A 20,711-nucleotide genomic window follows, 5' to 3' on the forward strand; every position below is an offset into this window, starting at 1 on the left:
CAGTCAACCCAAGGCCTTTCTGAGATGATCAACAGAAAAGATTTTTCTACCAACTCACTAGTACACAGGAACTCTCTCACCGCAGAGTCCTACATACTTGCTGCTACTGTCATGTAGCTGACTGCCGCCAGGTGTCATGCTAGTAGGCTTGATTCAATTAGTAACTCTAATTGTAGCTGAATGAAATTAATTATATAATTTTGAGCTGTTCAAGTTTAATTCCATTAAAATTAATTCATGAAACCAGGGTATTATGAAGCATTGCTGACTAAAAGAAAATAGGTATGAATAAAGCCTCTAGACACACTTGACTCACATTTGAATCATGTCCAATATTCAAGTGCTAAAACACAGACCCTCTCAACTCTCCATTGACTAAATGAAAATGCCATGTGATCCATACACACATAACTTAGTAGTGACCCACTACTAAGAGGAAAATAAAGTTCTTCCTGCTCTGAATACTTATTAAGAGACAGTTATCACATTTTTTTTGAAGTTTCCTTATCTGTGAAATTCTAGAATTAGATGATCCCAGGAGTCCTCAAGTTGAAAAAGAAAAGAAAAATTATCATCCTCTGTCTCATTATATTCAAGAAATTATAAATATGTAACTACTATTAAATCACAATCATCAGTCTATCCAACTTTGCCTCCTTTGAAAACTAAATGTCTTGGCTCAAAAGTTAGTCTGACCAATCACAAGAAATTGAAACTGTGATTAAAAATCTTCCAACAAACAAAAGTCCAGAACCAGATGGCTTCACAGGTGAATTCTATCAAACATTTAGAGAAGAGCTAACACCTATCCTTCTCAACCTCTTCCAAAAAATTGCAGAGGAAGGAACACTCCCAAACTCATTCTACGAGGCCACCATCACCCTGATACCAAAACCAGACAAAGATACTGCAAAAAAAGAAAAGTACAGACCAATATCACTGATGAATATAGATGCAAAAATCCTCAACAAAATACTAGCAAACAGAATCCAACAACACATTAAAAGGATTATACACCATGATCAAGTGGGATCTATCCCAGGGATGCAAGGATTCTTCAATTTACGCAAATCAATCAATGTGATACACCGTATTAACAAATTGAAGAAGAAAAACCATATGACCATCTCAATAGATGCAGAGAAAGCTTCTGACAATATTCAACACCCACTGATGATAAAAATTCTCCAGAAAGTGGGCATAGAGGGAACCTACCTCAACATAATAAAGGCCATATACAACAAACCCACAGCCAACATCATTCTCAATGGTGAAAAACTGAAAGCATTTCCTTTAAGATCAGGAAAAAGACAAGGATGTCCACTCTCACCACTATTATTCAACATAGTTTTGGAAGTCCTAGCCATGGCAATCAGAGAAGAAAAAGAAATAAAAGGAATCCAAATCAGAAAAGAAGTAGTAAAATTGTCACTGCTTGCAGATGACATGATACTATACATAGAGAATCCTAAAGATGCCACCAGAAAAATGCTAGAGCTAATCAATGAATTTGCTAAAGTTGCAGGATACAAAATTAATGCACTGAAATCTCTTGCATTCCTATACACTAATGACGAAAAATCTGAAAGAGAAACTAAGGAAACACTCCCATTTACCACTGCAACAAAAAGAATAAAACACCTAGGAATAAACCTACGTAGGGAGACAAAAGACCTGTATGCAGAAAACTATAAGACACTGATGAAAGAAATTAAAGATGATACCAACAGATGGAGAGATATACCATGTTCTTGGATTGGAAGAGTCAATACTGTGAAAATGACTACACTACCCAAAGGAATCTACAGATTCAATGCAATCCCTATCAAACTACCAATGGCATTTTTCACAGAACTAGAACAAAAAATCTTAAAATTTGCAAGGAGACGCAAAAGACCTTGAATAGCCAAAGCAGTCTTGAGGGGAAAAAACGGAGCTGGAAGAATCAGACTCCCTGACTTCAGACTATACTACAAAGCTACAGTAATCAAGACAAATGGTATTGGCACAAAAACAGAAATACAGATCAATGGAACAGGCTAGAAAGTCCAGAGATAAACCCACGCACCTATGGTCAACTAATCTATGACAACAGAGGTAAGGATATACAAAGGAGAAAAGACAGCCTCTTCAATAAGTGGTGCTGGGAAACCTGGACAGCTACATGTAAAAGAATGAAATGAGAACACTCCCTGACACCATAAATAAAGATAAACTCAAAATGGATTAAAGACCTAAATGTAAGACTGGACACAATAAAACTCTTAGAGGAAAACATAGGAAGAACACTCTTTGACATAAATCACAGCAAGATCTTTTTTGATCCACCTATTAGAATAATGGAAATAAAAACAAAAATAAACAAATGGGACCTAATGAAGCTTAAAAGCTTTTGCAAAGCAAAGGAAACTACAAACAAGACAAAAAGACAACCCTCAGAATGGGAGAAAATATTTGCAAACGAATCAACGGACAAAGGATTAATCTCCAAAATATATAAACAGCTCATGCAGCTCAATATTAAAAAAACAAACAACCCAATCCAAAAATGGGCAGAAGACCTAGACATTTCTCCAAAGAAGACATACAGATGGCCAAGAAGCACATGAAAAGCTGCTCAACATTCCTAACTATTAAAGAAATGCAAGTCAAAACTACAATGAGGTATCACCTCACATCAGTTAGAATGGGCATCATCAGAATATCTACAAACAACAAATGCTGGAGAGGGTGTGGAGAAAAGGGAACCCTCTTGCACTGTTGGTGGGAATGTAAATTGATACAGCCACTATGGAGAACAATATGGAGGTTCCTTAAAAAAACTAAAAAATAGAATTACCATATGACCCAGCAATCCCACTACTGGGCATATATCCAGAAAAAAACATAATTCAAAAAGACACATGCACCCCAATGTTCATTGCAGCACTATTTACAATAGCCAGGTCATGGAAGCAACCTAAATGCCCATCAACAGATGAATGGATAAAGAAGATGTGGTACCTATATACAATGGAATATTACTCAGCCATAAAAAGGAATGAAATTGGATCATCTGTAGAGACGTGGATGGATCTAGAGACTGTCATACAGAGTGAGGTAAGTCAGAAAGAGAAAAACACATGTCATATATTAACACATATATGTGGAACCTAGAAAAATGGTACAGATGAACCAGTTTACAGGGCAGAAATAGCAACACAGATGCAGAGAACAAACGTATGGACATCACGGGGGGAAAGTGGTGGTGGTGGTGGGATGAATTGGGAGACTGGGATTGACATATATACACTAATATGTATAAAATGGATAACTAATAAGAACCTGCTGTACAAAAAAGTAAGTAAAATAAAATTTAAAAAAAAAAAAAAAGTTGGTCTCAGGCTTTTGCTATAATCCATAGAACCCAGCCCAAAGCAAGGCTCAGAAAAAACTCCAAGTTTAAATTGACTTGCTAATTCACCACTTTTATAAACTTCTGTGGCCACTTGGCTGTTCTGTGATTTCCTAACATATCTATTTTTAGTTTATTAACATCTCTTTAATATTTAATGGAATACCAATATGGAAGCCTCATAAATGGTGTGCAGTTATATCTAATATTGAATAAATGCAATGAGAGCGAGATTTAATTGATAGACAACTGTAAAATGGGCCCCATGATGTCCAGCCACAGAACCAATCTTACTACAACTTTCAATAGGTTTGGGTTAGCCACTACTCATTAAGATGACAAAATAGCAATTTCTAATAACAGATTTCTGTTATCAGTGTAGACTGTCTATCACTTCTGAATTGCAGCAGCAGAAGCCATAGTCCTTATTTAGTTAATTCCTTTCTGGCTTTATGAAGGTTTGTAGTTGCAATTCAACTGCTACGTGGCCCCAAAAGACATATCCCAAAAGCAATCAAGTAATTTCAATGATGCAAAAAATCAACCTGTATCTTTCTACAAGGTTTCTATATACACATCCATTCTTCCCCAACTATATATATATAAGCACTCCTTCCCAACTTAGCAACTTTCTCTTAACAGGGGACCTTATCTCAATGATGCTGTTCTTCCACGCCAATGGTTCTCTACCACAGAGCACTTTAAACATAAAGATACACAAGTCCCAACCTCAGGGGTCCCAATTCAGGTGGTATGCGGGGAGGGGGGTGTCATCATCATATATGGCCAGGTTTGAGGGGCACTGTGCTAGGTAAGCTCTTCTGTACTATACAACTTACAGAAAACTTAGAAGAACCCATCGAACACTGAGACACAGACCTTGCTTCTCATCCCCTTTGTCACAGTATTCCAAGTTATCAGAAAGTACAATTTTATCTAATCAGTAATTAATACAGAGGTATTTAGTTCTGTCTCTGTGTCAGGACAACTCTGAGAATACAAAACCTGAATTGCATATAACATTAAACAGTCCCACTAATAGATAAACATATAAGAAATATGTTTTCAATATTAATACAAAAATTGCAGACAGCTTAAAAATAGCACTAGAACAAAGGATAGTCATATACCACTGGCATCTGCTACCAAAAGGCTAGCTTCCCAGCATTCTCTTGTGCCTCCACCGAACAGGGACAATGCGGAAGAATCTTTGGATGAGGGGAAAAAAGCTTGGTCCCTGACAACGAATCCTCTTGCTGGGAAGACCAAACATATACACAAAACAATCAAGCAACTACAAAACAGAAGCGAATGAAAACTGCCCTGGGTCATAATTCTGGCTCAAAAACTGACCAGCTTTGTACCTGGGGCTGGGTCTCATTCTCTTTATCCAGAAATGAAGGCACTGAGCTGGATGGTTGCAGAGAACTTTTTTGGCTCTAAAAATCTGTAGATCTGAGTCTGCGCAAGTCTAAACAACAGAGCCAAAACTTCATATACACACTGTGGGGTGTTTAGAATGAAGTGGAGAAAAACCTAGAAAACCCTCTGTAAAGCACTGGATTTGAGTTAATTTTCAAAGAAAATGATGAGCATGAATTACGCCAAAGAGTCAAAGGAAAAAGGTAATAGTTCTAAAGGATCAATTTAACTATAATATGTCCTACTCAGAAATGACTGTCTATCTTACAGGATCAATACTCTTTATTTTTTGCTATTTTTCTAAAGAAGGGCATGATGGTGAGAAGCAATCTGTCTCCAGTCTTGATTTTTCTTGCTAAAGGATAATGAGACAGATTCAGGTAAACAGAATTTCCATTTGATTTAAAATTGTATAATATTTTACCTAGTTGGCATTATCTAAATTTAAAACTTTGCGAGTTTTACTTATCTCAGGCAGTTGGGGAATAAAATAAGTGAATGGTGATTAAAAAGAGAGAAAAATCTAAATGTATTAAAAGTAAGTCAATTGGATAATAATACATGTAAAATATTATATGTGCCATATAACAGCCACTCAGCTGGTATGTAGTTATTAAATAAGAAAAAAAGGAAAGAAAAAATGCTTCCTTTTGTTGAAAGAATTAATGAATTATTATAATTACAGTATTAGCAATTTTCAAAGGACTTAATATATAATATTTATTTGATCTTCAGAACCCATCAACCATACAATAAAGAAAACGTTAGCTCAATTTTACTGATGAGACTACAGAGTAAGTCTCAGAAATAGATATTCAATTGGAAATAGAATGATGAAATGCAGAGTTGGAAGGGATCTTGCAGCTCAGCTAATTTCATATCCCTCCCAGGATAGAAAGCCCCCTGCAATACTAAGTCTTTCTCCACAATTCCAAGGAATGATATCCCATAAAGGAACATATTCTATTCTTCGTCAGTTTGATTCAGTAGTAAGTTGTTCTTTATTTTGAGCATAAATACACCGACAGGTGATCTTTAACTAGTTCTAGTTCTGCCCACTGTAGGTAGAAATAATAAACTTAAACTTACTCCTATAAGACAATCATTCAAACTATTGATGAGGGATTTTTTTTCCCAACAGTCTGTCGTCAAGCACATTTATTATCTCAATAGTTAAATGGTTTTAACAAATAAGAGTAACAAGAATTTAGTAATGTCGTATGAGGATGAAATGAGCTTGTCAAAGTTACGAATGAACTTTTAAAACATGTACAATACTGTTCATGCCATGGTTTTCCAAGAAATAGAGACAATATTGTCACCTAAAAGTCCAGATATTTGAATCCTTCCTGATAAATAAAGACTCTCATTAGGTTCTCTGGGACAGAAATACTATCCTTAAACTGTACTTTTTACTGGAGAAATGGTTAAGAGCAGGATCTGAAATCAGAGTGCCTGGGTCCACCACCAGCTATGTGAATCCTGAGCAAATTACGTAACCTTTGTCAGATTCTTAATCTTTAAAATGGAAATAACACCAGTACCTACATCAGAAGGTGGATGCGGAAATAAACGGAACCATGCCTGGAAAGCGGAGTGTCTGGTATACAATAAGGGCTCATTCACACTTGCTATTAGTATTACATTAAGTGTCATTACAATAAGCACCTTTTTAAAACCTTAGGGATACTGTTGAGGACAGTATCTATCTATTCAGTAATCCCTATGTAAGAAACTGTGCTAGAAATCTGTTTCCAGACTGAATACAAGGAAAACTATTCCTTCCTCTGAGAAGCTATATGTCATTTTTTTTTCCTTATGGACAATGAAAATCATATGAGGGACAAATGTTTTCTTTTTGCCTCAAATTTGCAGACAAAATTGAGTAACCGGGTTGGACCCTACAGTTACACCTGTACATTTCTATTTTCCCTCAGGTTTGGATCTCCTGGGCTACCGTACTTCCTATTATTCTGTTTGGATCTCTTTTTAAAAAGGTACTCTTATGGGCTTCCCTGGTGGCACAGTGGTTGAGAGTCTGCCTACAGATGCAGGGGACGCGGGTTCGTGCCCGGGTCCTGGAGGATCCCGCATGCCGCGGAGCGGTCCGGAGCCTGTGCTCCGCAATGGGAGAGGCCACAGCAGTGAGAGGCCCGCGTACCGCAAAAAAAAAAAAAAAAAAGTACTCTTATAAGTTACCTCAAATGTTCTTTTGAACTAGGCAGAGGTAGGTGTAAATGCACGAGCCAATCATCAAGTACGTTGGTCTACTTGTTATCCGTACTTTATATGCTTACTTAGCGAAGAACTAATATAAATGCTGGTCCTTGGCAGATATCCTTATAAAACCTCATAAAACTTAATCAGTATATAATTCACTTAGTTCTTATAGAAAGGAGCATTAGCAGCTTTCTTCATGCTTAAAATTTGGGACTGTTGCATGTTAGATCTACTTCAATTAAATATTTGATTTTAATCTATGATAAATCATTTATAATCTACATAATATGTATATTCTTACTGCTATGCAATCTATATTCATACCTCCTTTATCTGTAAACTTTAAACCATTTCATTTTTACTCTTCCATTCAAATACCAGCATTATTTCAGATCATCTATGTGTATTCCAGATTATGAAATCTCAAGGAATCTGAGACTAAAATGTCTGGGAAAAGTAAAAAAAAAAAAAAAATCTGGGTCTCTATTTCCCAGAGGCTAAGAACAATGTGGAAATCTACAAATGTTTCCCAAATGTAACCTTTAAAAACCAAAGATAAGGCAGCTTTCAGGAAGACCTGAGGCTCTGGAATTCTACTTCTTCACTGATCCAAAAAAAAGAAAAAAAAAAAAAAATCCCTCAAGCGTAATGACCTTTAAGAAACACTGCAAAGCCTACCTGCTTAGCCTAATGTTCTAACACAGATTAAAATCTCATTGTCCAAATCAACATTTTAAGATAACCAAAGCATTTTTAACAGATGAATGAGCATAGGCACAAAATTTTGTAATTTTATAAGTTATTATATAATCAGATATACTATGTTTGTTGAATGAATTAAATGCTTAAATCAATTCAATCAACTAATCGTTATTACCATTACTTTGAAAAGTAATAAGATTCTGAGCAAAATCTAAATTCACTCCTTCAAAGGGCTTCTTATGCATTTAGCAGCTTATGGTGTGTTTCGATTCAAAAGAATGAGAAAAATGACATTGACTCAACTAGTTTACAGGTTGGGGGTGGGTAGAGAACAGCAGGTTTTATACACAGCAAAGGGGAAAACAATTACAAAAAAATTACATGAATATGCAATTGAATACAGATACGCAAATGAATAGGTGCAAAATGCAGCAGTATTGCAAATAATCTCTCAATAATCTGGGCTGTAAATAAATGGGGGGAGAAAGAAGTAGACACTTTCCATTATAAAAAAAGTAGTGGGGAGGTTAGATAAAGGCAGGGTGGTGCAGGGGACCAGGACACATTATCTCAGTTATCTTAATCTCCTGCAACTCTTACATCTAAATCTAAAGTTCCTCATCCTAAAAATGTATTTTCAGGATAACTGAACCCTGACTCCTGCCTCCTCAGATACAAGTTCAATTGTGTTCTTTCTACCAGCAAATATACTCATATTAAAGCCAAACTCTCATAGGCTCATGGAATTTGGAGTGACATGGGCTCATAAAGATCTCTTAGCCCAACCTGAAAACATGAACTCAGTTAAAAACAATCAACATTCAGCATTGCCAGGAATAAGCCAAGGAGAGTAGGCATGAATACTTCCAGGGATAGGGAAACAGCCTCAGAAGACAGCTTACTTCAACTTAGGACGCCTTAATTATTCAAAGACTTCTCCACAATTGTCTAAAATCTACTTACAGTTTTCGCTGATTCATCATATTTTGCTTTTTGCAATCAAAACCTAATCTTCCCTGTTCCATATTCTATCCAATTTTATAAGCACGATAGTCTTCTTACTCTTATCTAAAAAGCTACCATGAAAGAATTTGCCTTACTGACTGCTGAAATCCAGAGATACCATATCTATAGCAGTTCCCCTACTCAGTAGTCAATGAACCCTGCTACAATATAAAAAGGAACTGAGGATATGACCTTCTTCCCCTTTTTTAAAACAAGGGTACACACCCATCTTTAGTTTTTTTAGCATCATCATTATTCTAAGTGCCACAATTTTTAAAACTTTTCTGTTACCTCTCAGTTAAACTGAGTGATTTTATCAAGAACACTTTCTGCCCCAATCTCTCTGGTTAAGGAATAAACCCTTATTTGGCACTGTTACAAGAAGGAAGGCCAACGGAAGTCAAAAGTGAACCAAAGGAAGTTGTTTAATTTGTCAAGGCATTTGAAAGCTATGATTTGAGCCTGATCTTGAAATAAATGAGAGAGGATGGAGAAGAGCATTTCAAATAGTGGTGAAGCCACAAATAATAAGACAATTTGCAGTATATTGAAATTGATTTCTTGGACTTCAGAATGACGGATATGAGTTAGAAGTCAGGGGATGCTTCCTCTCTGGTAATTCTCCTACAGGACAAAACCTGGAGCCTCTCATTTAATTCACCAACACAGCCTCTGACCTTCTGGACCATCTCTTTGGGGCACTGCCTACTTTAAATTCTCCTTTAAGACCACCAACCCATTTTGGCTTTACAACCTCTGCAATCTCATTAACTATCGCAGTTCCAGTCACCTCCAGGAGGATAACTTGTAGATCCATTACCTTCACCCTGATTCCTGCCCTGACCTGTAGATTTGGAGTTTCAACTCTACACGACTATATCTTTAGCAATTAACTTAATATTTCCCAAAATTCATCACCACTTCTCTTCAGTCCCCGCCTATTTCTCCAACTGTAGTCTGTATATTGGTCGATGGTATCCACGGAATCACTTTTAGCTCTCTATTTTCCCCTTATTTCCCCAGCCCCAACAATCAGTTACCAGACCCTGCTAGTTACAGCACCCCAATTTCTCTTAAATCTATACTTTCTCGCCCATACCCACTACCAGGGCCTCCCACCTTTTTCTGCTCCAACTGGAAATATTTTTCTAACACAAAGATTGAACGTGCTACTCCTTGGCTCAGTAAGAATTAAATTCATTTTGCATACGGATGAAAAACTGTTAGTTTCGCACTGTACATATTTTAAGGTTGTAAACTCCTACACCTTTCCCATGCGCCATAATTTCACCTTGTATCTCAGTAAGAAATAAAGAGTAAAACCCCTCAGAAGATTTTCCTAAAATCCTGCATGTTGCTTGGATGATGTGATGGAAAAAATAAGAACAGGATAGGTCTATATTCATAGAGACCCAGAAGATTAAAGACTGATCCCCTATGAAAAAGAGTAGGAGAACCATTTCTTGGAGTACAGAAAGTGAGGAGAGGAAGCTTGTTCCCCTGCCCTCTGCCACCTGCCTTCAGAGGGCCTGTCACCTGCTCAACCACAAGGTGCCTTATTTTTGGTGTTCAACACTGCATAATCCAAACCAAGAAGACCTACAAACTGTGCCTTCATCAGCTGGGGTCACTCACAGCCCAACCCAGACAAAACTGACTCGTTATTCTGAGATTCGCTCTCAACCTCCAGAAGCCAGAACTGTACCAGTAAGCTGGCAACTGTCCATAAACTCATCTGTCACATGGTACTTGTCGTAATCTTGAATTGATATTTAGACAAGGGATTACAATTTAATTTGGCACACATGTAAACATCATCCTCTCTCTCACCTAGTTTACAAATTCCTTCCGGGCAGAACTATGTGTTGTACATTTTCAACCATCACGGGATTTTCTACATAGTAGGCGCACAAGATATATTTGTTGACAGGGTTTCCTGTTCAAATATGTCGATATATTTGATAAAGTATATGTGCTAGCATGAAAATGTATTTCAGACTTTATTCCTGAAACTACTTAAAAATCGGGCATAGGGCTTCCCTGGTGGCGCAGTGGTTGAGAGCCTGCCTGCCGATGCAGGGGACACGGGTTCATGCTCCGGTCCGGGAAGATCCCACATGCCGCGGAGTGGCCGGGCCCGTGAGCCATGGCCACTGAGCCTGCGCATCCGGGGCCTGTGCTCCGCAACGGGAGAGGCCACAACAGTGAGAGGCCCGCGTACTCTCCCCCGCAAAAAAAAAAAATCGGGCATAAAAGCACATGCATATGAATCATCTTACTTCAGATCATGTGGGTGTGAATCTGAAAACAGAAGTGGACTGCAAGTAGAAACCACAAACGAAATTAATGTTAAAATAACTCTCCATAGTTCCTACTTAGTGAACTCTAAGCGACTAGAACCTGTAAAATACAACTCAGTTTCAAAAACTTACAGTAAAAAAGCTTACCTCCTTCAGGATGTGTATGCTAATGTCAAAAGAAAATATGAAAAGTTTAAGTAACTTCAGTAAAGTGTTAATGGCAAGAGAGAGAGGAGGGGGAAAAAGAGAGACACAGAGCAAAAAAGGTAAAGACAGAGAAAATCATCTAAAACCCAGGACTGATTAAGATAGCAGGAAGGGCTGCAGCATCTTTTATCTGCTCCAATGAATCACCAAAGTTCAACTATCCAAACATCTAGACTCTAGCCAGTGCAGAATCAATCCCCCCTTAATAAAAATTGAGTAAAGATTTTTCGGAATAGAAACATAAAAATCACATCCCATGCCTTTATACAGTAGAATAATTACATTGACTCAGAAAAACAATTTGGTTGAATTGTTTCCCTCCTCTGTTTGTTGTTGTTCTAACTAATTTTCCATTTGCAAATGGCCTAACTTTAGACTGTGACAATTTATGTGTTTCCTTTTCCCCAAAATCTTTTATTATAAAAATATAATGCTAGTAAAATAATTGCACACTTTTATTAGAACTTTCCATGAAATCACCTCACCAAGATCCAGGAAATGAGGTTCAAAGAAACAGGAAAGGCTCTTACACACCCAAAAATTCCACAGCTCCCCCAGTAGCCCTGTAAAGATCACTCAGTTATGTATATTAAATCCTTGTATGTGAACTGACCAAACAAGGCCAACAGGCATGATTCTTGCTGGCCAGAAACCATAGCCTTCTAACTGCACTGCTGGTCTCTCCAGCTCCCCATACAGCCTGGAACACGAGATCAGTTGGTACAAAGACACTCTTCCCACACATGCTTAATCCTCCTCCCTTGCCCCAGCCCCTCCACTGCTTCCATTCTGCCAACTTCCAACCCTATGCTAATACAAAAACTCCATTCTATCTGCTTCTATTCCCGAGGTCCCGAACGCTTCTTGCTGAGAAAGGCAATCAACCATGCTGACCGTGTCCACTAAAAATTCATGCTGTTCATTCTTTGTTAAGCCCTCAGTGTTACTGAGCAGTGCTTTTGTTTGCCCCAGATTGACTCCCTCTTGAATTCTTCATTCTTCCCAATCTTTTCTACACATCTCAAATTTCTTGACTCATCCTAACACGCCCCCTTGCTCTCAGCAAATGTTACATCTATTTTGCTGAGAACATCTAGGCCTTCAATAATCTCTTTCTCACATGAAATTTTCTCTAGATGGTCACTCATCGTGTTTTCCCACCCCCATCTCAAAGGGGAACATTCCCCACTTTCCTAAGATTGATCTCATCATCTCCTTCCTTCCTACAATTTTACTCTTTCAATTACAAACACCCACTGCAGCACGGTCCGCCCCCATGCTCTTTCATCTTTTCTCTCTCTATCCCCTGGCTTTCTTTCCATTAGTGTGTGGTGGACATGCTCAAAATCCGCCCATCCAAAAGGAGCCTTCTATACCCCCTGCTTCTCCCTTAACAAACCAGAACTCTTCTCATCTTCCATGACCTCTAAACACCTAACACTTCTGTGACCAGTCCTTAGGGACTCTGTATTCTTTTCCTTCTCCTCCCAAAAGGGCAGCCATTCTCCCAAGTCTGTCTTCAGTCCTCTCTCTCTCACTCTTGTGCCCATCCATCAGCTACTTGGTGGTGAACTCGTAGTCTGTGCGCCTGACCCTCACCACCCTCCTAGTAACAAATTCTCTTTTTCAGTGGCCTACTGGCTATCCTGGCTTAAGGATAAGTTCCATGGAACCAACATGATCAAAAGAAGACTCAACGGCTCCTCCCATGTTTCCACTCAGGCTAAAAAGCAAACGTGTGGATTACCTCACATTTCTACCTTTCCACCTTCTCCCATATTAAATATTTTGCCCAATCACATCAATTCCATTGAACAAAATTTAGACACTGTGCCTGGCTTTAGGAGATTCAAAAATGAATAAGTAAAAATCAATGCCCTGAACAATTTCTCACAGCAAGATAGAGCTCTATCCTACTTTTGCTATCGTTCTTAAATCCATATTCTCAATTCTACTCCCACTGGTACTGCCCTAGGTCCTCTTATCTTTTGCCAGGCTATTATAATAGCCTCCTGGAAAATCACTGCCTTCACTCTTGCCTCTCCCTCCAAAATCATCCTTTGAACTGTCACCAGATTTATTTTCCTAAAAACACCAATTTGGTCCTATCCTTACCCTATCAAGAACTTTCAATGGCTCTATTGCCTACAGAAAGGACATACAAATTCCTCAGCAGGAAAATCAGGGCCCTCCTCAAAATTACTTTAGCTTATCTTTACAACTTTACCTTTTTCTCAGCTCCTTTAATGCAGCTCACACAATGGTCTTAGTGAAGTCCTCCACACTCTGTAACAGTCCTTTCCAAGTCTTGCTTTCCACATCCATGTCCACAGAGGAGAGTCTGACTATGCTTCTTAGTCCAACTCAAATCAAAAGTTTTCTTTGAGGTCTTTCCAAATGCCCCCAGCTAGAGATGCTTTCTCCCTCCCACGTTCTGCCATCATTTTCTTTGTGCCTCTGTTACAACCTTTCCATCTACCTTATATTACAGGTATGTGTAAACTTATTTATTTCTCCCATCACTCTGCAAGTCCCAGATTTCATTCATCAATCTATTTCTCTCTGTATCTGTCATATAGCATCATATATATCTATCTATAGATAGATAGATAGATATGATGGAACATTCACAGAGAACCTGAGTAAGGCAGAAATAAACGATGTGAAGATAAACAAAAAGGCTATAGTAGAGATGAAAATCGGTATTAAAAATTTATCCTCTGTACAAGTATCCTGAATTATAAACACAAACATATAAATGCTTTCCCTAGTCCCATCCTCCACCCTGACCCCCAAACCGATGCTGTTCATCGCCTTTTGCTGCCATGACTCACACTTGTCCTGGACAGCAATCAAGCCCTCCATTTACCCAATCATTTATTCCACAAATATATACTAGGGCCTACTTCAAGGTAGGGCCTCTCTCAAGATTTTGTGCCATCATCTTGTTTCTTAACATGGTCCCCTCCAGCTCAGTTCATACCATGCTATCCCTTAGAACTTTATTCGCAGTTCTCAACTCAAACACTTCAACCTCTCCAAACACTTTTTAGTCGTACCTTTTTTAACCACTTCCTTCCTCCCTCCCCTCTTAGTTTTTTCCCAGTTACATCCTCCCCTTACGCATTTGATTCTTTTACTTAGAAGGAAAATGACTATGCCTAGCTGATAAGGCTTGCACTTCTCTAACTAAACTTGTAAAATGAACGTTAGTTCCTTTAGGCATAAAGGGAATTGGGAATATAAAGTCCAAGGTGCTTGAAAATGCCCCCAAATCCTCTTCCAAATCTAGACAAGTTTCCTTATAGTTTTCCAGTTAAGGCTGTTCTTTCTCAAGCATCTGTATTCAAAATGTTTCACTCAATTTTGTTCTTGGTTATTTGTATGTGGTTGCCAGAATCATAAGAGTATGTTCTCTATAATTTATCATTGTAAATATATAAAAATTTCAACAATCTTTTGAGATTATGGAGGTAAACATAAGTTATCATTCTGTTTCTATGAGAAAAGATAATCCAGATTCCAAAAGTCCAATTTACAGGTGAATACAGCTCACATGCAAATTAGGGACTTCTTTCCTTATTATTGCATAATGCTGGGATCCTCAGAGAGAAGTGTAGGGTGGTGGGACAAAAATATCTACAGAGGTGGGCAGAAGAAAGTATTAAAAGATCTATTTATTTACTTATTTTTATCTCATCCTTTAAAATTTTTATTCATATATTTCTTTTCTAATATTCACAATATATTTGTACTATAGTACATATGATCTTGACAGGAAACTTTTTTGAGGATGAATACTCAGGCCTAGTTTTATTAATTGGGATATGGGATAAAAATGCTGACGAGCTCTAAGAGACGGTACACGTGGAGTGATGTGATTTAAAGTCCGGAATTTGAAAAAGGGACTTTTCTCAAGATTTTTTTTAAGGCTTTCTACCAAATATATATATATATATATATATATATATATATATATATATATATATGGCATGTCTCTCTACAGATAAAAGCCTCTAAAAACAATGATTCTCAACTAGAGATAAAGAGCACCTGGAGCTTGTTAAAAATGCAGATTCTTGAGTTTTACTCTCAAGATGCTGATTCTGTAACTCTGGAGTGGAGCCAAAGATGTCAGTAGCCTTGAGAAACTAGGATAGCAAGTCAACACCATCGACATTCTGGGCCAGATAATTCTTTGTTGCGAGGCCCTGCCCTGTCCTGTGCATTGTCAGTTGTTTAGGTTATCCCTGGCCTCCACCCACTACATCCCCGGAGCAGCCACCCCCACCCCTGTTACGACCACCAAACATGTCTTGAGAGGTTGCCAAATGTCTCCTGAAAGGCACTATTGTCCCCGATTGAGGACCAGAGATAGAAGCTGCCCAAAGATGACACACTTTGAGAAATGCCACTCTTAATCAAAAGGATAAAACGATATGATAAAAGTTGAAGAATATGGATATTACGAGCATACGTGGTATAATTGAAATAAACAGGCTTCCCATACAGGAAACCTGATTAGCCACTATAAATTCCTGACAAATCAGCTAAGCTTCTAAGTCAAAGCTCTTCTTGTGTAATTTCAACTTGAACATCTTCTCCCTAGCTTCTATTTTAAATTATTTTTAATTAACTTTACTGGCATTTTGCATCCTGCTATGAAAAGTCCGCCTAATAGTCTCAGAGGACTCTCCCAAGAGAGAAGAGTGCATTAAATCACACATTATCACATTAAAGAATATTCCAGCACACAGTCCAACAGTCTAAATCTTGGCAAATGCAATGGGGGAGGGAGGGGGGCTGCAGGGGCCGGAACAGGCTCAAGCGATTCGCAGTGTCCAAAGCTGATTATCTTCAATTCATCCATCCACAGGAAAAAAAGCTGTATTCATTCTGTACTTCAACCACATTTACCACAAAACACCCTGATTTCTACTGTGTATGAGACCTTGGGCAAGTCACTTAAAGTCTCTGGACATCTCTTCTAGAAAGTGAGCCAGTTAGACTAAGTTATTTCTAAAGATCCTTCTAGTTACAAGTCACAAATATGGAAGCACTTAATCAAAAGGCTCTTTCAACCACATGGATTCTAATAACTTTTGCACAAAAAAGCAAATACCTATCAGGATTGATAACACAATGAATTTTAAGATGCTTGATCCAAAAAAGAAAAAAAATGAGAATTAGGTGAACCCCCTATACAAGAGCCATTCTCTCTTAAAACAAAAATAAGTTTGGCCCAAACTGTCCTTCACTTATCGAGACACTTATACACGTACATTGCTTGAGAAGGCAAATCAAGTCAATCTTTCAGAAGTTCGTCATAAACAGGGAAATGGCTTTAAATCACAGGTTTACTTCCTATTTTCTATAATAGAGATCAAAAATCAGCTGCATACAGGCCATTTCCAGCCTGCAGGTGTGGTTGTTTTGTTTGGCCTGGATAAAAACTGAATTTAATTAGTTGCCAACTTTTAAAAAGGGCGCAATGATACATAAAACTCCCTATTTCCAGTATCTCTTGAAATACCGGAAGATATTAACCCAAATGGCAACAATGAGCTGGACCTGAGAAGTACCGTCTCCTGGGCCTGCGCTCTACAGTTGTCCCCAGTCCCCACTGCTCCCTACCTTCCCACACCCATTCTGGTTCCCTCTGACAGCCTGGGGCATATGAGCTTAAGTCCTTGATCTGTAACAATTTTCAGAATGCACAAATAAGATTTTTCATGCTTTCAGAGCAATAGAATTGTGCTTGCAGAATCACAGCCAAAGGGGAGAAGCTCTAAAGAGAGAGAGCTATGCTCTCAATACGAAAAACTTTCACAACTATGAATGCTGATAAGGAGAATGCACTACACTGTAGGTGTCTAACTAACCATCTGGAAGAATGTAGAAATTCTAGATTTGATGGGGAGTTCAGACTAGAGACCCCCTAAAATTACTTTCATCTTTAATTTTCTATGCCTTTGGTTAGTAGTATAGATAGGGCATCACAACACAGTAATATCTGTATAGATTATACCGTATGTCTTTATGTGATATAATATGTATATGTATGCACATACATATTAATACACATATATATTGTACTTTGTTCGCAGGGGAAGACTTGATCTTATCCTCCCCCTTCATGAAAAGACATTTTCTGTTAACTTTCATAGAACATTCCATTTTTCTCACTGATTTTAATATATAAAATTGTAAAATTAGGTTTCTATTAACTAAGCAGGCTTATCTTACCAGAGTACTATTCAACTATTATTCTGAAAAGATGATCAATAACCCAAGGACAGAAGGATGAGGATGAAAGAACTCGAGCAAGAGCTTAAGAGAAGAATGGCTCGCGGGCAAAGGTTCTTCACTAACGTCTTTACCAATAAAACCGCCCTAACCATGGCGGCTACGTCTTGAAGCTTTCTCCCTACCCACTTGCTCCAAAACTTTCTTTTTTCTTTCAGCTTATGAAATCTGCTTGTTTGAGACACAATCTTTTAACAAGATTCTGAGGATTTTCTTTTTTAAAAACTCAACTTTATATTACATTTACAATTAAATTGATGCCTACTTAGAGGATGTGGTGAGTCAAAGTTAAACTACTAAAAAAAAAAAAAATGTTGCTGAGGTTAAGTCAATTTTCAGGTAAAACATAACCCGAGAGTTTCCACACTGATAATGTGTTGTATGCAGTCCACATTCTCCTTCAGACCATTCTAGATTCTGGCTTCTCAAAGTCAGATCATGTGATACCTTACAGCATTACATCTGTACAGTGCATTATCACTGCAACTTCTACTGACTTAAAAAATGTATGTTATTAAAGTTGGACATTGTAGATATCACTAGTTCTAAATCAATTGTTTTTCTAGTGTGTTTGCGGTTGATTTTTGACATAAGCATTTGTTAACAATAGTGATGAACATCTCAAGTGTGAACCTAAATATCCCATCAAGGAGTTGATATGACTACTGAGGGCATGCCTAATGACAAGAAAATGATTGCCTTGGCAATACAGTGTGAGGAACATGGGCTGCTTCTGGGAAAACGTGTTTATCGTTCTAGTTCTGATTTTCTGATTTTCTCTGTTTAGAAAAAATGACTCACTGTTTAGAAGCAAAAAAAAACAATGATAAACATAATTCAATTTCACAGCCCTTGAATTCCACATTTTAATTTAGTCATGCATGTTTTCTGCTCTTACCTATTGTGGGTTTGACACTCACTTCTTCTTTTCCACTTTTTACTGCCTTAACAAAAAGAATCCCAAAAAGCTCATTACGTTATTGCTAAAGGGGGTGGGGGTGGGGGGCATGGATCAGATAGGCTTAAAATCAAGAGAAAAAGTAAAATAGGTTTTGGAGCCCTGGAAAATTATTTAGTTTGTATCAGTGTCAGAACTCTTTAAATCAGAACCACCCTAAGAGGAAAATACATCAGGAGATTAAGATCCTTGCTCTCTGTCACCAATGAAAACCTGAAGTATGTTACCTTCAAGAGAAAAAAGATACTGTTTGACTTGTTAATAAGCTTATTGTGGAATTTTCCCAGAAACAGAAGTATTTTCTTTATAGGCTGAATGTGTTTACGCTTTGGAGGAACACAAAGAGCTAATTCATCCTTGAAAAGCATTTCTTTTGAAGCCTGTGTATTTCAAAACAAAAACAGTTATTGAAAACGTATGCATGAGCCATCCCAAAGCAATTGGTCACAGAAACCTGGATTATCAGAGTTGCAGACGAGCCCACAAGAAACAGGAAGATGAAGGGAGAGTGCAGGCTTGTTCAGAAAGCAGCGGCAGTCCTTGATCTGATGAACGCACAGACTGAAGAGAAGTAGTGGGGAAGCGCTTCAGAGCCCACACTGTCGGGTCTTAGGCCCTGAAATGCATATGCTTAAGAAAGAAGCGATCCTGTTTCTCCGCAGCCAAAGGAAGGGGGGAGCGGAGGGACCAACGGATCCCGCCCTCTTATCCGGTTGTTGATCTAGGGCTGCAGTGCTGGAGAACTTGCTTGAGTAATGCTAACTATGCAAAAGTTCACAAGGACGAGGTTGGCTCGGTCCTCGCACCAATTCCCCACACACAGACCCCAAGCAGTAAATGTGCGAACACATTTTAAAATGCAACAATGACAAAGGAACTTGCAACTTGCAAGCGACACTCACCCTGGGCCGCGTCGCCCAGCCGGCCACCACCCGCCTCGGCCCCGAGCTGGGGCCCGGGAGCGGGGTCTTCACCCGCCCCGGACATGGGCCGCTTCACGGAACCCTCGCCGCGCCTCCGCCTAGCTCGCCGCCCTGCGGGGCGGTCACACTAAGGGCTCGGAGATATTGGGTGCAGGCAACTGACCGCTTCTGGCGGGGATTAAAAAAAAAAGTGTTTTGAGAGAAGAGCACACCACCCCTGTAGGACATTCCCTCCCCCTCTGCTTCCCTCGTCCAAACCCCACCCCGGGGAAGTTTTGACTTGAAACCCGGGAGGAAAACTGTTACCCAGCAAGTTGACAGCAGTGAGTCCTAGGGGGTCGAAGGGGGGCGGGGGTACCCAAGGGGGAGAGGCTGGGAGATCGGATTTGGGATCAGAACCCATCCTCCTCCCGCCCGGGGGACCGCCACCTACCTCGGCATCCCCCCAACTCACTCAAAGCCCCTTCCTCCTCCTCCTCTTCCGCCTCGGAAAGTTAGCGAGGCTCCGGCAGGGGCTGTGGGTCGCGCTGGCCCGACGGCGGCCACCCCTGGGTGTCCCTCCCCTCCTCCCTCCCGCTCAGCGCACACCGCAGTGGCGGCAACGGCGGCAGCAGCCGCTCCTCTGCCCGGCGCTCTCCGCCTCCTCTTTCCAGCTAGCTCAGCCCCGCTGGCTCCCCTCCGAGCGGGGCTCTCTCCCCTCTGCCTCTCTTTCCCCCTTACAGCGCGCCTATACTCCAGAAACACTTCTCCCTCTGTGGCTCCTTTTCAGCATATCCGGGTCGGGGAGGCCTCGAACTCTTGGCTCTCGGCCCCGAGGCTGGGGGCGGCGCGACCCGGGCTCGGCCGCAGGCTCCCTAGCGCCCGGCTCTGTCTGGGTCAGGAGGCCAAAGCCCTACAGGGCTGGCGCTGGGGAGGATGGGGGGCAGGGGGGACGCCGGTGGGGGTGGGGGGAAAGGAGGGAGCAGGCTTTTCCCTGGCTGCCCCAGAGTGCCCCCCACCCAGAGAGTCACCGCATTCCCTCTCCCTACTCCTCTTCCCAGCCCTGCCTCAGACCCACTGACATTCAGGGGATGCCCTGAGGAAAGTAGAAGCCTTTAGGGTGAACAATGCAAAACGAAAAAAGTATCAGACTTTCCTGGTGGAATACAGTAAGGGTGGTTTTGAAACCTTGACCCCTAGCTGAGTGTTTAATCTCTGACCCTAAAGTAACCTTTATTCTGTTTTTCAGTTCTTTCTTTCTTTGTATTGGTCAAACAGGATCCCGGATAAGGAAA

The 20,711-nt window shown here is 39.7% G+C and overlaps 1 protein-coding gene across 1 annotated transcript in view; it reads right to left on the bottom strand.

Annotated features, from left to right (window-relative positions):
• MDFIC (MyoD family inhibitor domain containing) overlaps window positions 1–20,176 on the bottom strand; it is a 107,000-nt gene extending 86,824 nt beyond the window's left edge. Inside the window, exons 1-2 of the mRNA XM_022582846.2 lie at window positions 19,871–20,176; window positions 19,417–19,605 (exon numbers count right to left, since the gene is read on the bottom strand). Of these exons, the coding sequence (XP_022438554.1) occupies window positions 19,417–19,501 (85 nt within the window). The 5' untranslated portion in view covers window positions 19,502–19,605; window positions 19,871–20,176. The remainder of the gene's footprint in view (window positions 1–19,416; window positions 19,606–19,870) is intronic.
• Between the last annotated feature and the right edge of the window lie 535 nt (window positions 20,177–20,711).

The sequence above is a fragment of the Delphinapterus leucas genome, chromosome 9 (assembly GCF_059928025.1).
Source record: "Delphinapterus leucas isolate spDelLeu-1000000601 "Yukka" chromosome 9, BTC_Dleu_Yukka2, whole genome shotgun sequence".
NCBI classification, from domain to species: Eukaryota; Metazoa; Chordata; class Mammalia; order Artiodactyla; family Monodontidae; genus Delphinapterus; species Delphinapterus leucas.